The sequence below is a fragment of the Phascolarctos cinereus genome, unplaced genomic scaffold, assembly GCF_003287225.1.
Source record: "Phascolarctos cinereus isolate Bilbo 61053 unplaced genomic scaffold, phaCin_HiC Scaffold_726;HRSCAF=1367, whole genome shotgun sequence".
In the NCBI taxonomy this organism is placed as follows: Eukaryota; Metazoa; Chordata; class Mammalia; order Diprotodontia; family Phascolarctidae; genus Phascolarctos; species Phascolarctos cinereus.
Window position 1 is genome coordinate 61,196,536 of NW_027556098.1, and position 15,818 is coordinate 61,212,353.

Below are 15,818 nucleotides of genomic sequence, written 5' to 3' on the forward strand. Positions count from 1 at the left end.
CGGTGCCTGAGTGCCACTCCCAGGAAGCCGCTCGGACAGTCCGGCTCGGGGAGGGCCCGGGCCTTCGGCGCAGATGGTGCTTTCGGAGCTGGCCTTGCGCCTCAACAGCACCGAGTACAAGAACTGGGTGAAGGCGGGGCACTGCCTGGTGCTGCTGCGGGCCTGCCTGCAGGGCTTCGTCCGCGCCGAGGTGGATGCCTTCCACCAGCGCATCCTGTCCGAGGTCCCCGGCCTGGGCCCCCGCACCTCCTGCAGCGGCGGCGTACGCTGCAACCCCCGCGCTCGGCAGGTGAGATGGGCACCCCGGGGCGGCGTGCTCCCCCTAACTCCCCCCCTCCCCTCCCTTCCCAAGCTGGCTGCCTTCTCTTCCCGTTCGCGCCCTTTGTCCCTAGGCTTCCCCTAGGGAGGTCCCCGGTTTTTCTGGGCCTCCGACCGGACAGAGTTAGCAGAGTTGGCCGGAGGAGGTGAGGGACTCCAGACATCACTTTGATCCACCACCAGCGACCGAGCTGCCCTTGGAAAGCAAAGCAACTCGAAAGAATTCAGACCCCCTCCTTCCCAGTTTTTCCCCCACAGACCACCTGCCCTCCCCTCTTGGTTTCTCACTCATCTCCCCTCAGCTCCCACGGGCTCAGACCCCTTAACCCTAACATCTCTCCCAGCCTCCAGGCTCACATGTTCAGCTGCCTCTTGGACATCTCCAGGTGGACGTCCCGTAGACATCTTCAAACTAAGCATGTTCCCGCCCCTCCTCCCCCAACCCTCCTTCCTTCTCTTTACTGTTGCTGTGGAGGTACCGCCATCCTCCCGGTCATTCGGGCTTTCGACCACATCATCTCCTAATCAGTAAACTGCAGTGGCTCTCCGTCACCTCCAGAATAAAATCTATCCTCTGACATTCAAGGCCTTTCACCAGCTGGCCCCTTCTGCCTTTTCAGTCTTATACCTTATTCCCAGCCACAGATGCATACAGTACTCTGCTGTCCAATGACACTGACCTCTTTGCTGCTCCTCACGGGATGCTCCATCTCCAGACTCTGGGCATTTTCACTTGATGCCCCCCATGCCTGGAATACTCTGTTTTCTCATCTCTATCTCCTGGCTTCTTTCAAGTCCCCGCTAAAATCCCACCAAGAGGCCTTTTCCAGTCCTTTTTAATGCTAATGCCTCCGTCTGCTGATTAGCTTCAATTTCCTGCTCATTTCTTATTTGTACCTAGTTTGCATAATGTCTCCCCCATTAAACAGTGAGCTCCTTGAGAGGGCTGGCAATCTTCTGCCTTTCTTGGGACACCCAGGGCTTAGCCAGCATATCTGTCATGTAGTATAAGGTGCTTAATAAATGCTTGTCCACTGATGTACCTTGTAACGTCCCGGGACAGAACCCCAAGTCCTGTGCTCATTCATCTTCCTTGGTAGGCCTACTTGTCAGCTAAGGTAGGTGGCCAGTGCAGGAGTGGTTTTACAGATGATAAGTTTTATAGAACAAATCCTTTTATTAAGGATATTTGTTGTGTGAAGTTTGGATTCAGTCAAAGGGCCACACTTGAGGGCCACATGAAAGCCAGTGACACTCCCCTCACCCCCCATGGATGAGACTCTTGGGGATTAGGTGGAAATCCTGTGGACCACCTAGCCCGACATTATGTAGGTGAATTTTTTGTCGGGGGCTGCTCACATGGGCCTTTGTTTTTAATTAATTGAGTGTCAGGTGCTAAAATGCAGCCAGTCTTCCCCAGCAAACTGGTTTTTCAACTGTTTGCTATGCTAATGCTTAGTGTGGTAAAAGAACACTGGATCTGGAGTCAGAGGAACTGGGTCCAGATCCAAGCTCTGACCTTCCTAGCTGTGTGAGCAAGTGACAACCTCTGGCCTCATCTTATTCTCTAAAATAAGGGGGTTGGACTAGATGATTCTAAGGCCCCTTCCAGCTATAACTATGACCTTTGAACTACCCTGAAAAGTGATAGTTAAGATCTGCCAAGTCCACAAGCATTTGTTAAGCACCTACTATATTCCAGTCACCATGCCATGCCAGCATTCTGCATCCAGAATTACTCAGAACTCCGTATACCATTTTCCTTCCTCCCCTTAATTACTTTTAGTTTCAGCCTCAATGTCAGTTGTGTGCAGAATGGAAAAAGGAGATTTTGAAACATCACACCAACAGAAATGGAGACATCTACTGGGGAAACTGCAAGCCTGAGCGCTGGCCTTTTGACCCCTGGGAACTGGCAAAGGTAATTTCTTATCTAATACTTTTTTCACAAGGACCTATATTAAACTAGCATCAGGGAGCAAAAGGTGTAACCCAAATATAGGGCTGTAGGATTCAACTCAGTTCAATCAATCAATAAACATTTATTAAGCATCTACTGTGTGCCAAGCACTGTGTTCAACAAGCATTTTTAAAATTTCCTATTATGTGCCAGGCACTGTGCTAGGAGCTGGGAATGTGGAGACAAAAATGAGACAGTCTCCAACCTCAAGGAACTTTTTTGTAACTGAGTAGATAAATGATAGCAGATGAGTGAGATGGATGGAGAGAGAAGGGTAGGAAATATTTATATGATAAATACAAATAAAATGGAGAGGGTGGAGGACAGGCATTAACATGTGGGGTAGTAAGGAAGGCCCTTGAACTGAGCTGTAAAGGGTACTTAGTGTTCCAAGAGGCACAGGTGAAGAGGGGAGCGCTCCAGATGTGGGGGAGAATGCATGAAAAGGCACCTAAGTAGATGTGATGCTGTGTGTTGGGCTGGTGAGCCATTCTAGCTGAAATGAAAAAAATGTAATCAGCTTAGAAGACAGGCTGGAACTACATTATGAGGGGGTTTTAAAATGCCAAAGGGGGTTGTATTTTGTCCTAGAAGGCATAGGGAACAGCTGCATCTTCTGAGCAGGGATGTGATCTGGACAGATTTGTGCTTTAGGAATATCAGCCTGGCATCAGTGTAGATGATGGATTAGGGAGGACAGAGGTGAGCAAAGATTAGGAGGTTTCTGCTGGTAGTCTAGGTGAGAAGTAATTAGGACCTGAATTATGTTGGTCATAGTGTGTGCAGAAGGAAGGGGATGGATGCAAGAGATGTTCTAGAGGCAACTGATTGGATATAGTGAAAAGGGGCAAAGATGACTCTGAGGCTGCCAACTTGGGTGGCCAGAAAACATCACTGATATGAGCCATACGATGATGAGAAGGGAAGAGTTTAGGCAGGCAGAGATTGAGTTCAGTTTGGGACATGCTGAGTTTGAGGTGGTTCTGGATTCCAGTGACTCATACCTAAGAGGCAATTGGAGATCTAGAACTCAGAAGAGAAAGGAGGGTAAGATATCTAGATCTGTTAGTCCTCTGCTAGTTGAACTTATGAAGCATAGAGAAAGAAGGCCTAGAACAGAGTCTTGAGAACACTCACACATAGGGGACAAAAGATAGATGATTTTGCAAAGGACACTGGGAAGAGTCCATCAGAGAGGACTCACCAAAAAGAAAAAAGAAAAGAAAATGAATTGATATGAAGCACTTACTACATGCTAGGCACTGTGCTAAACTCTGGGGATGCAAATAAAAGCAAACAAGACAGTCCCTGTCTTCAGGAAACTTACATTCTAACAGAAGAAGACATGGTGGCCAGGGAGGAGTGTTTGGAACAGGAAAAGTCCTAGAGAACAGTGATTGAAGTCCCAGGACAATTAACTGACACTTCCTTTCCAGAAATGGTAGTGTTGATTTGATTTCTGTTTTCTGGGCTAGAGTTGGAATGGACTGAAGGAGGAGATGGTGGAGAGGTAGTATGGTGGGTCTGGGTCTGGGTAAGAGAAAGTGAATGTTCGAAAGTCAGAAACCTGTGGTTGAAGAGGTGGGACCCTGAGTTCCAGTTTGCAATCATGCTATGGAAATGGCTAGGAAGATAGTCTAGGGAGGAGAGTATGGCCAAAGGAATGGGTGGTCACCAGCATCAAGTGCTGCAGAGAGGTCAGGAAGGTTGAGTGTTACCATGAGATCAAGAAAGATGAACGCTGAGAATAGGTCACTGAATTTAACAAGACATCTTTGGTAACCTGGAGTGAGCGAGCTGTTTCAGTTCAGTGGTGGACCTGTAAACCAGATTGCCAGAGGCTGAAAACTGAGTGGGAGGTAAAAGGGTGATGAAATTTCTCTCATACAGGCCCCTTTCTCTCCTCTGTCCCAGGTTCTCATCATCTCACCCCTAGACTATTGCAGAAACCTGCTGGTTGGTCCCCTTGCCTCCAGGCTTTCCCTGCTCTTCAGTCTACCCCCTCAGCTGTCAAATTGATCTTTTTAAAGCTCAGATCTCACCATGTCTTCCCCCATTCAGTAAATTCCAGTGACTCCCTATTACCTCTAGGATCAAGTATAAAATTCTAAAAAATTATATAAAAAATTTCATTCAAAACCCCTCACAACTTGGCTCATTCCTACCTCAACAGACATCTTACATCTTACTCCCTCCCCACCCCTCCATGAACTGTGCCATCCAGAGACACTGTTCCTTGCACAAAACATTCCCATCTCCAGAATCTGGGCATTTACAGTGGCCATTTGTTCTCCAGGCCTGGAATATTGTCCCTCCCCATCTCTGCCTCCAGACTTGCCTGGCTTCCTTTAAAATCCCATCTTCTACAAGAAGCTTTTCCCCTGCTTACTAGTGCCTGCTTTCTACTGATTATCTCTAATTTATCCTACATATATATTGTTTTGTTCAGTTGTTTTCATGTTGTTTTTAGGCTTCAAACTCCTTGACAGCAGGGACTGTCTTTTGCTTTTCTTTGAGTCCCCAGCATTTAGCACGGTTCCTAGCACACAGCAGGTATTCAATAAATGCTTACTGACTGAGTGAACAGCTGCAGTCCCCAGAACATTCTGGAAGTCTGTGTTTTAGAGGCTAAAGTCAGCTTCCTTCCATAGTTACATCAGGGTCCCTCTCCTCTCCTGAAATCCAGAGCTCCCTTAGGGCACTGACTGGGAATGGCACCAGTCTGAACCTCAGAGTTTTGGGGCCATGAAAATGGAAAAAACCGCAGTCTAAGAAGGTAATGTGGTTCTTTCCCACATCCCCAAATGAGCAGGGACTATAACAGCACCCTGAGTTATTCCCCTGACCCAAGAAGAAACTTCTGATGTGTTTTATAGAGGCTGGTGGGGAAGAAATGAAAAACAGAAGGTAGGATGAGGAACTTCCAGAAAATGCTCCACAAATAAAAACTGTTTAGGTCAAGTCAGATTGGCCAGCACTAACCATTTCTGGAGAGCAGGAAGATGAAATTTACCCTAAGGGTTGATTTGGTAGCCCCAAGGAGATGCAGACTAATTTAGACCTGACTTTATATTCCATGTGTCCTTGCAAAATAATGGTGCTTTCTGTAATAGGAAAAACTAGAATTGAAAAGGGGTGATACCCATTGACTAAGAAATGGATAAACAAACTGTGGTTTATGAATATGATTCCTCCGTGTTTCGGTTGGACCCATACACAAAGGGCCACTAAGTACCTTCCAGCTCTAAAATGATGTGATTTTGTGAAGGTGATAGACTATTATTGCATCATATAACAAATATACTGCGTCAGTAACAAATACAAGGAATTCAGGAAAATGTGGGAAGGATTGTATGAAATGATTCAGGCTAAAATAAACAGAACCAAGAGGGTTATTTGGTGGTCATATATTATGATCACAAAAATACAAAGAAAAATACAAAAAGATGTCATAATTCAGATCACTGTACTCAGATCAATCTTGACCTGATGAGGACTGAAGCATGCCTTCAGTCTCAACTGAAAGGTGGTAGGCTGTAGGAACAGAAAGAGGCATTGCTATTAGGGTAAGCGTTTCGGTTTGTTTTTCTTAACTATACCTCTTTGTTATGAGGGAGGGCTTATTAAGTAACAATGTCCAGTCATATGGAAACCATCCCTGGCCTTTAATATTCCAGGTTTCTTATGGTGATTCTTAAGGGGGGCTCCAGGCTTACCCACCAGTGCAGATAACAATCACCATTATTTATCCTATGTTCTCCTGAGGCATTGGGAAGTCCTTTCGAGCTTTCTAACACCCCTGTGCTCCTCTTGTAAATTCTTCACAGGCCATTCACCCCTTGTGCTAGGGGCCTTCACCTAGATCTTGGGTGGAGCTGGCAGGCTTTCCAGTCTTCACTCTCATAATGTGAGCAGCCCAACTTCTTTTCTGGTCACATCTCTCTCTGATCTTTATGCTGCTTATCCTGTTCACTTCTGAATTGGTAATATACTGCAGCCTTCTCAGACCCATCTGTACCTACCACGACATTACTCTTTGGTGGCCACCCCTTAAATTCAGATACTTCAGAGTCTGTGACTATTCCCATGATTTGTATCCACATCTCATCCCTGGAAAAACACTGATGTTAAAAAGACAAGGCTTTGTTTCAAGGAGAAGTGTGGGATCATTAAAAGCACTGTGAGGTTTCCCAAATTTAAGCCAGCCTTCCTTTCTCCTGTTAATCAATTGTGGGTGCAGTTCATTGTCCATTTTTAGTTTTTGTCTAAGATATGTTCTGATATATGTATGACTATGTATCATAATCTGGACAACAGGCATTCTTCTCTGGTCCCATGTGAATAGTGATTACATATCTCCCTTAGGTGGCTGGGTGTTCTGGGGCTTGATGTAACCAGCACAATGTCATCAGCTACCAGGAGCATCTGAGAGAGCTTTACCATCTAGAGCAGGGGTTCTTAACATTGTTTATGTCATGGATCCCTTTGGTGGTCTGGTGAAACCTGGATACCCCTTCTCAGAAGAATATTTTTAAATAACTGAAGTGCAAAATTTCAGTTAGAGGTTAGTGAAAATAAAGATGTGTTTCTTTTTCCCATCTAAGTTCATGGGCCTTCTGAAATCTATCCGTGGACCCTATGACATGGAAGCCGGTTTAAGAATTCCTGATCGAGAGGGCATGTACCTCTTCCATTTAAATTCAATTATGGACATCTTCCATGGCAGCAGCAGATACTTTTGGTACACATACAACTTCTGTAACATGCCTTGCTTCACATTAATAATTGGAGGACTTTAGAACAAAGCAGTTTCTATTGTAGTACAATGAGAAGAGGGCTAAATTTAGTCACAGGACCTAGATTTGAATCCTGGGTTCTGCCTTTTACTACCTTCAGCCTCATTTTCTTGAGGGCATTGGGCTAAATAACCTCCACAGTCTTTTCTAGGTGACTATGATCCTGTAATCTATGATTATATTTTAATATCTTAATTGCAATCTTATATGATTGTGACCAGTGTATGGAAGCCATCTTGTTGGAAAAGAATCTTTAAGGCAATGTTTTAACTCTAACAAGTCAAGTGGTTTTTGTGGTTAATAAGAAAGAAAGTAGGATCTTGTATGCTCTATAGTAGCTTTCAGTCATTTGTGTGATAGTAAAGATGGAGAGTCTACTATTGAATGTTGCTTGTGAGAACCTGCCTGTTTCCCTTCTCAAATCTTTGAAGATAACCTGAATGCATGTGAGGGCATTATTCTGTGAAAAGGTTTCTATAGAGATGGACTTATAGAGACAAGCTTGCTGTTGATGCAGTGGTTATTGCCATTTTCTTAGTCTCATTTTTCAGTAACTACATGTTCCCCCCCACCCCCAGTGTTTATTATCCTCTCCTCCCTCTTTCAAGTATTTTGAGAATTGATCTCTCAAGTTTTCACCACTAGCATCGATCCCTCCTGGGGGTACGTGGTCTAGCCCAGCCACTCTGCCCATGTTGTTTCATTAGCGCCTTTTCTGCTTCCTCACACGGGAACCATATGTCAAAAGTAGACAGGATGTAGCTATACTACATTATGGAGAAATTCTTTTAGAGAAATAGTGTCTTTGTCCTCTTTCCATTTTTATTGTTAACTGCTTTTCAGATGATCTGGCATGGTTGTGTTCCATGCCACGTTGTTCTATAAACTTGTTCCTTCATTGTTTCTTACTGTTTTATGAACTGATACTGCACATATTCTTCCACCATCTTCCTCTGTAAGATTTTACAAGAGTTTATAGCCTATGCCAGTATTGCCCTTGGCTACCTTTTCTCTTCCCTTGGCAAAAAGATCAAGTATTTGCTGATAAAACAGTTCTCAGGTTCTTTTAGTATCTTCTTTGTGGTAATTGATTTACATCAAGTTAAACTTCCTTAGGAAAAGCTGACAGTCTGTGAACTCAAATAAAAGGAGACAATAAGACTTAAATACACAATAAAACATTACTGAATTGGCAAGAAGAAATGAGGAAGAAAAACAAAGCAGTCAAGTCTTAGGACCATTACTACCATGGGCTAGAGAATCTGTGAAATTACAAGATTTTCTATTTTCCTATTACATTCAGTGTGGCTTTAAGGGGAAAAAAGGCTGATTTATAGAGTGAAGGGGAGACAAGCTAGGCCAGGTTAATAAGAAAGAATCTATTTTACACTGGATAATAGTGCTTTAAAATTGTGTATATTTTAAAAAATTAAATATATGAATATATTTTTAAAATTACATATATTAAAGCTTAAAACCGCACAAAATTTTGAGGACACTACCACATATATGTGTGTATTTATTTAAAAATATGCACTAAAACATGTAATAATCTAAGGGAGATTTTATACACACGCACACACAAGCACACATTTTGATGCAATGGTTTTTGCCATTTTCTTGGTCTCATTTTTTAAGTAACTATAAGGTACATGATTTTCCCCCCAAGGGTTTATTATCCTCTCCTCTTTCAGATAGCTTGAGAATTGATCCATCAGAGTTGTGTTAGCTTTAGCACAGATTTCTTCTGTGTGTATGTAGTCTGATTTTGTTTTCATTAGTAGAACATAGATATAGATACATGTGTTTGTATGTAAGTATGTATAATCTTTCTTAGACTTCTATCTTCCTGTCTGGTTACACTGAATCCTGAGATGTAGTGGGTTGTGTTGTATGGATGTTTCTTTTACTTCTCTCCCATAGACTGTGTCTGTTTGGGGCACTGTCTGAGTTTTATAATGCTTTTATGTGTTTTAACACTTGTATTTCAATAAGAAAGCCTCCTTACTATTAGAATTTGTGAAACACTGGCACAAGTTACCAGGAGAGGTTATAAAAGATTCTTAAGACCTTTGAAAACAGGAGAAATAACAAATTTTATGGGTTAGCCAGTTTTACTTGGGGTAAGAAAAACAGATTGGATGAACCCCTTCCTTTGAAGTTTCTTTCAGAAAGTTCTATGATTATTTAGAATCCTGCTGCCCAACTTGTACTTAGGATTCACCAGAACCCTGATTCAGGCAAATTTTTGTTATTTAAAGGCTAAAAAAACCTTGGTTGTTATCCTTAGGAAAATATACATATGATGAATGATTTGCAACTTCCTAAAGCAAATAAGAATTTTGTGGGCTCTGTGATATAGGCTTTTATGCCCAGGGGACTGGCAGACAAAAAAGGACCTGAGGAATGTGATGCAGTTGCTCTTCTAAGTCTTATCAACTCCTGTGATCACTTCAGGATTGATCGAAAGAAAGTCATAGAGGTAAGAACTTCCAGGTACTTCTAAACACTTAAGTTGTCTGATTTTAAATTTTAAGCCAGCCATGAATGCCAGTGAACTGGGTAGTTTAGTAGTGGCCTTCACTGGAAAATATCAGTGTAAATCAAGTGTGGAAAATCTTTTTCCTATTGAGAACCTCTGATTCATAGGAAAAAAAATCAAGGACTACAAAAATAAAGCAACTTAATTCAGTTTTTGATGGTTTTGTAAGATTCAAAGATGTTTGTTCTTCTTTTAAAGAGATACAGAAATGTAAAATGCTCCACTTTTAAAATTAAGAATAGGTAAAATAAAAGCTACTCAATAAACAGAACAAATTTTTAAAAATCACAATCCCCCCCCATCCCAACATATGCTCTCTTCCTGACATTTGCTCTTCTAATTTAAACTTGTGTCACTGTTCAACTATGACATTTTAAAAATTACTATTATTCCTTAACTATGTTGGGGAAAAGAGTATGAGAAAACAGATAAGACTGTTGTTTCAGGTGGATAGGACAGCAATAATGGAGAAAAGGACTTGCTCAATTTTGTCCATTTTCTGAGCCAAAGAGGATGTTCTTTGAACTAGACAGGACAGAACTAAAATGTCTAAATAAGAAGTTGAAATAATTTGAGTCCAGGTCATTAGATCCAGATGACCTTTGTCCCAGCATATGGAAAGAACTGATGGCTGTGACTGCTGAGCTGTCAGTGATCTCTGATGGAACATAAAGAATGGAAGAGGTGTGACAAGACTGGAAAAGGAAACACTTCCCAGTTTTCTAAAAACTGAAGAGAACTAAGTCTGCAAATTATAGGCCTATGAGCTTGAATTCTATTCCTGATAAAATTCTAAGAATATATTATTTAAACAATGATTAGTAAACATCTAGAAAAGTTGCTGATCATTGCCAGCATGGTTTCTTTAAAAAAAAAAAAAGGACCATGCCCAACTAACCCCATTTACTGACACATTTTTAAACTAAATCAGGGGAATTTGTAGTTAGCGTTTATCTACATTGCAGCAACAAGATGTCTTGTCTCCCCAATTTAGAGTTTGAGCTCCTTGAGGGTAAAGACTGTCTCACTTTTTGTATTTGTATCACTAGTACTTGACATGTAGTCAAATACATGTAGTTAATACATACATTTTCATTCATTTAGAATATTTGACTGTCTTTCCTGCTACTCTTGAATAAAAGATGGAAAAAAGGTGAGCTTCACAGTAATACACTGAGGTAGATTTGAAACTGTTTTGAATAACTACACACAAAGGGTATTTATTAACTAATTATAATTAGCTGAGAATCAGTTTCTCAACAAGTATGTGTTAAGTGCCTAGCTAGGCTAGCCACTAAAAAGTACAAAGAATGAAGGAAATCTCTACTCACAAGAAGCTTACATTCTAATATGGGAGACAACAGGTACAAACAAAAATATATACAATATGAATATAAAGTGGATAAACAAATACAAATACATACTAAGTAGTTTATACATAGTAGTTTGGGAGGGAGGACCCTAGCATTTGAGGAAACTAAACAAGGTTTCATGCAGAAGATGGTGCTAGAATTTTGTCTTAAAGAGAGACTATGAAGCAGGGTTAAGAAGGTAATGCATTCTAGGTATGGAGACAGAAAATACACAGAGTATTGTGTGTGAAGAACAGAGAGAAGGCCAGTTTGGTTAAATCACAGGGGACAAGTAAGGGAGTAACGTCCAATGAAGGGGGGAAAAACATTTGTATAGCACCTGCTATGTGCCAGGCACTGAGCTAAGCACTTTACAAATATGATCTCATTTGATCCTCACAACAACCTTTTAAGGTAGGTGCTGTCATTATCCCCACTTTACAGTTGAGAAAGCTGAAGCAAAAAGAAGTTGTGTGACTTGCTAGTAAATGCCAAAAGCCAGATTTGAACTTCCATCTGCCTGACTCTAGGCCTAGCGCTATATTCACTGAACAAGCTAGTTGCATCTGTGAGGCTACTTCAGTGAAGCTGGAAAGATAGACTGGGACTAGGTTGTCAAGGGCATTATAAGATAAACAGAAGAGTTTATATTTTATGCTGGAGGCAAAAGGCAACTATTTGTATGGAAATGAATAGGAGAGTATAGGCTGTGACAATAATCTAGATCAGAGGTGTTAAGGGCCTGATTGAAGGAGCTAGATTCAGATGTTATGGAGGTAGAAACAGCAAGATTTAGTAACTAATTGGATATGTAGGCTGAGGGAGAATGAGGAGTATAGGAAAATGCCATGGTTGACAATCTGGGATACTGGAACAGTGATGGTAGTTTTCAATAGAAATGGGTTAGCTTGGAAGAGGGGGTAAAAATAATGAGTTCAGTTTCGTACATGTTGTATTTGAGATGTCTCAGTAACAGGCAATTTGAAATGTACAACAGATAATTGGTGATGCTCAGGGGAGAGGCGCTAGATATACAGATCTCTGAGTAATCTGCATAGACATGGTAATTAAACCCATGAGGGCTGAGGGGGTTGCCAAGAGAGTAAGAACATCTCATGTGATGATCCCCAGGGGTCTTTATTTGGCCCTGTACTGCTCTTCTTTTTATCAGTAACTTCGAAGATGGTAAAGATGGCAGGTCTGTCAGATTTGCTGATTACACAAAAGCTGGAAGAAGGAACTAACGCAATGAATGACAACCAGGAAAAAAAACTAACTTTTTTTAGCTAACAATAGGCCAAATCTAACAAGATAAAATTTAATACTTAATGTAAAGTCCCACATCTGGGTTCAAAAAATCAATTTTACAAATTGATGGGGGAATCTTGGCTAGATAGCAATTAACGTGAAAAAGACCTGGGGGCATTGGTGGGCTAAGGCAAGAGTGCAATATGACAGTCAAAAAAACTAATGCAAACTTTAAGCTTCTTTTTTTTTTGGCTAGGCAATGGGGTTAAGTGACTTGCCCGGGTCTCACAGTGTTATGTGCCTGAGGCCGGATTTGAACTCAGGTCCTCTTGAATCCAGGGCCGTTGCTCTATCCACTGTGCCACTTAGCTGCCCCTAAACTTTGAACTTCTTGAAGAGAAGCAAAGGGTCCAGAATAAGGGAGGGTAATGGTCCTGCTCTATTTTACCCTGCTCAGACCACATTAGGAGTATTCCAGTTCTGGATTTCACATTTTCAGAGAGACATTGATAAGCTGGAAAGCATGCAGAAAGAAGATAGTGAAGGGCCTCAAGTTCATAACTTTATGAAAATGAGTTGGAGGAACTGGGAATGTTTAGCCTGGGGAAGAGAACACATAACGTGACATGACAGTTCTCTTCAATTACATGTAGGGTTCGCATGTAGAAAAGGAATTAGGCTTGTTCTGGTTGGTGTAACGAGCTGAACTCAGAACTGAAGAAACTCAAAGAAAGCAAGTTCCATCTTTACGTAAAGGAAAAACTTCCTAACAGCTGGAACTACCAAGATATAAAAAAGACTGATTTGAGAGATAGTTATGTTCCCCAGAATGTTGAGGATGTTGTAGAGGCATCTCCAGTCAAGTATGAATTCAGTTAGGTGGTCTATAAGGACATATACAAACTTGAAGATTCTGTGATTCCTTCTTACTTTTAGGTGATTAAGTGTCGTAATGAAATCATGCACTCTTCAGAAATGAAAGTCTCTTCTACATGGCTGCAAGATTTTCAGAAGAAGATTCAAAGTTTTTTGAATGAATTCTGGAATATCCCAGAGATTGCAGCCACAAGTGCCAGAGTAGAACAGGTAAAAACATCTGGTGACTATGTGATACATGGAACAAAGAAGAAAATTTTGCAGGCATCTGGAGTTTGGATCTTAACAGGGTTTAACCCAATTTTAGGATTTTGATACAAAAAAAGAGAGTGCTCCAGATAGGTTCATATATGACCTGAAATCCTCCTCTACTTAGATGTTTTTTTTTCTGTCAAAATGATATCAACACAGCCCCAATTAACAGCTTTTAATCATAATCCTTATTGAATGATTTTAAAAGACTGTGTTTTGAATATAAATGAATTAATATATGTTTCTTTTATGGATCCAAATAGCTGCTGACATCTGACTGGGCCGTCCACATCCCTGGGAATGACCAGTTGGATGGTCCTGAAAGTGAAACCAGCATTCACCTTAGTGAAAGTGAAATCAATGAAATAGAAATGGAATTACTAAGGGAAAAACTTCAAGAGAATTATATTCAAGCAGAAGAGCAAGCAATATCACCTGAAGAGGTAAAAAGCAGATATGTGTAAAAATTCTTTTAAAAAATCCATTAGGAGAAATTAGTAATCCAAGCCATGCTTATAATGAACATTTCCTGTTCTGGCTTATAAACCAAATAATTACTGACAATGAATATTTCATAAATACAGATTAATATATTTTAAAAATATGAATCCTGGTTACTAGTCAAAAGTGTAAGTCAGTCAATCAATAAACATTTATTAAGTGCTAATTGTATGCCAAGCACTATGCTTAGTGTTGGGTATACAAAAAGAGTCAAAAGACAATACCTGCCCTCAAGGAACTCATTCTTATAGGGAGATAGCAGGCAAATAATATGTACAAAAAACTACCGTATTTCACCACTGATTGTTGCAGATTTCATGCCAAATTTTTTCATAAAAAAGTGGAGTGAGACTTTTGAAGTTGTGCCAGTATAACTTAAAAATCATTTATTACTAAATTGTATTTGCTGCAAGATTAGGATGTGTGGAATACTCATGAATATATGTTAAAATTAAATATTGATAATGTGCATGCACTGAGAATTCTAGGCTCACATCTCGCAATTTGCAAGAGACAAATTCGTATCCATATGCCCCTGGTTGAATACATTGCTCCTCTGTTTACCCTTTAAGCGGCATGACAAACAGAATTATACCATGCAACAATTATGAGATGAAAGGTTATAAACCAATTTTGGACTGAAAAAAAAACAACAACTATGTGGTGAAATATGGTATATACAGAATAAATAGAAAATAAATGAAAGAAGGCACTACAATTAAGAGGGGTTGGGAAAGGCTTCCTGTAGAAGATGAGATTTTGGTTGGGACTTTAAGGAAGCCAATTAGCAAAGACAGAAGGGAGAGCATACCAGGGATGGGTTAATAGCCAGAGCCAAGACATTGAGTATCTTTGAACAGCCAGGAGATCAGGGTCATTAGATTGAAGAGTACATGTGAGAGCATAAGGTGTAAGAAGACTGGACAGGTAGGAGAGAAAGTAGAGGCACCTATTGCTGATGGCCATTTCAAGCAGTTTAGCCTCAAAGGGCAAAAGAGACAAAGTACAATGGTGGGGATAGAGAGCTAAAGTGAGGGTTTTTTGGGAAGAGTTGGGCATGCTTATAGGCAACGGGGAAAAAAATGAGAAACTGGGAGGGATTGAAAATAAGTGAAAGAGTGGGAATGACAGAGGGGACAAAATGAAAGGGGATCATTTGAGTAGATAGAGGGTTTGCCTTGGTAGAACAAAGCTACCTCATCCTGTGTGACAGGAGTGATGGAAGCAGTAGGGACATATGGTATCTATGTGATGAGGAAGATGGAGCTCACAGTAAATGTTTTCAGTTGTTTCTGTAAAATATGAGGCAAGGTTCTCAGCTGAGGACTATAAAAAATAGCAATAGGAACAACACTGTATACAGATGGACATCAGAAGTGTTATAGGTCTAATTAGGCAAAAATCACCAGGATTCTCTGAATTTCAATTTGCCCGACTCCTTTTCTTCTCTTGTCCTATTAGTAGCATGGGTAGCATTTGCCAGTGGCTACTTAAAACACAGGGAAGATGATCATTTGGTTGGCAAGGTAGTTTTTTTCATGTAACTTTTCTATCCCAGTAGTCTTGGAATAAGAATGCACTAATTCTATAGCAACTGTAGTGCACAAGACAAAGCTGCACTGGGAAGTGTGGTTTCCAAGAATGAGGAAAGAATAGTCTTTCTGTACACTGCTGCAGACGGTACACAGAGCATTGTGTTTAGTTCTGAATATCACAGTTTAAGAAAAGCATGGATAAGCTAAGAAACATCCAGAGGACCGGAACAAGACAGTGAAGGATTCATACTAAATGGGGAATCACTTGCAAGAACTGAGGATGGTTAGACTAGAGAAGACTGGTCTGAATTGGAGGGGGGGAGGGTAGGATACAATAGCCTTCTTTATATTAGTGGAAGGGCTCTCGTATGGAAGAGGAATTAGACCTGTTCTGCTTGTTCCCAAAGAGCAGAACTAGAAGCAACGTGTGGATGTTAA

General features: G+C 40.9%; 2 protein-coding genes across 4 annotated transcripts in view; one reads left to right on the forward strand and one right to left on the reverse strand.

Annotated features, from left to right (window-relative positions):
- CUNHXorf38 (chromosome unknown CXorf38 homolog) overlaps positions 1-15,818 on the forward strand; it is a 20,928-nt gene continuing 5,110 nt past the window's right edge. Inside the window, exons 1-5 of one of the 3 annotated variants that reach the window (XM_020967122.2) lie at positions 1-289; positions 2,111-2,239; positions 9,437-9,556; positions 13,153-13,302; positions 13,608-13,787. In XM_020967122.2, coding sequence (XP_020822781.1) covers positions 74-289; positions 2,111-2,239; positions 9,437-9,556; positions 13,153-13,302; positions 13,608-13,787 — 795 coding nt within the window. In that variant the 5' untranslated portion in view covers positions 1-73. Of the gene's footprint in view, positions 290-2,104; positions 2,240-9,364; positions 9,557-13,152; positions 13,303-13,607; positions 13,788-15,818 lie in introns of those variants that run through there. The other 2 variants (XM_020967121.2, XM_078146582.1) reach the window with 2 other exon arrangements.
- Positions 5,671-15,818, reverse strand: part of MPC1L (mitochondrial pyruvate carrier 1 like) — a 24,675-nt gene continuing 14,527 nt past the window's right edge. Inside the window, exon 2 of the mRNA XM_020967123.2 lies at positions 5,671-8,204. The gene's annotated coding sequence lies outside the window, so the exon portion shown is untranslated. The remainder of the gene's footprint in view (positions 8,205-15,818) is intronic.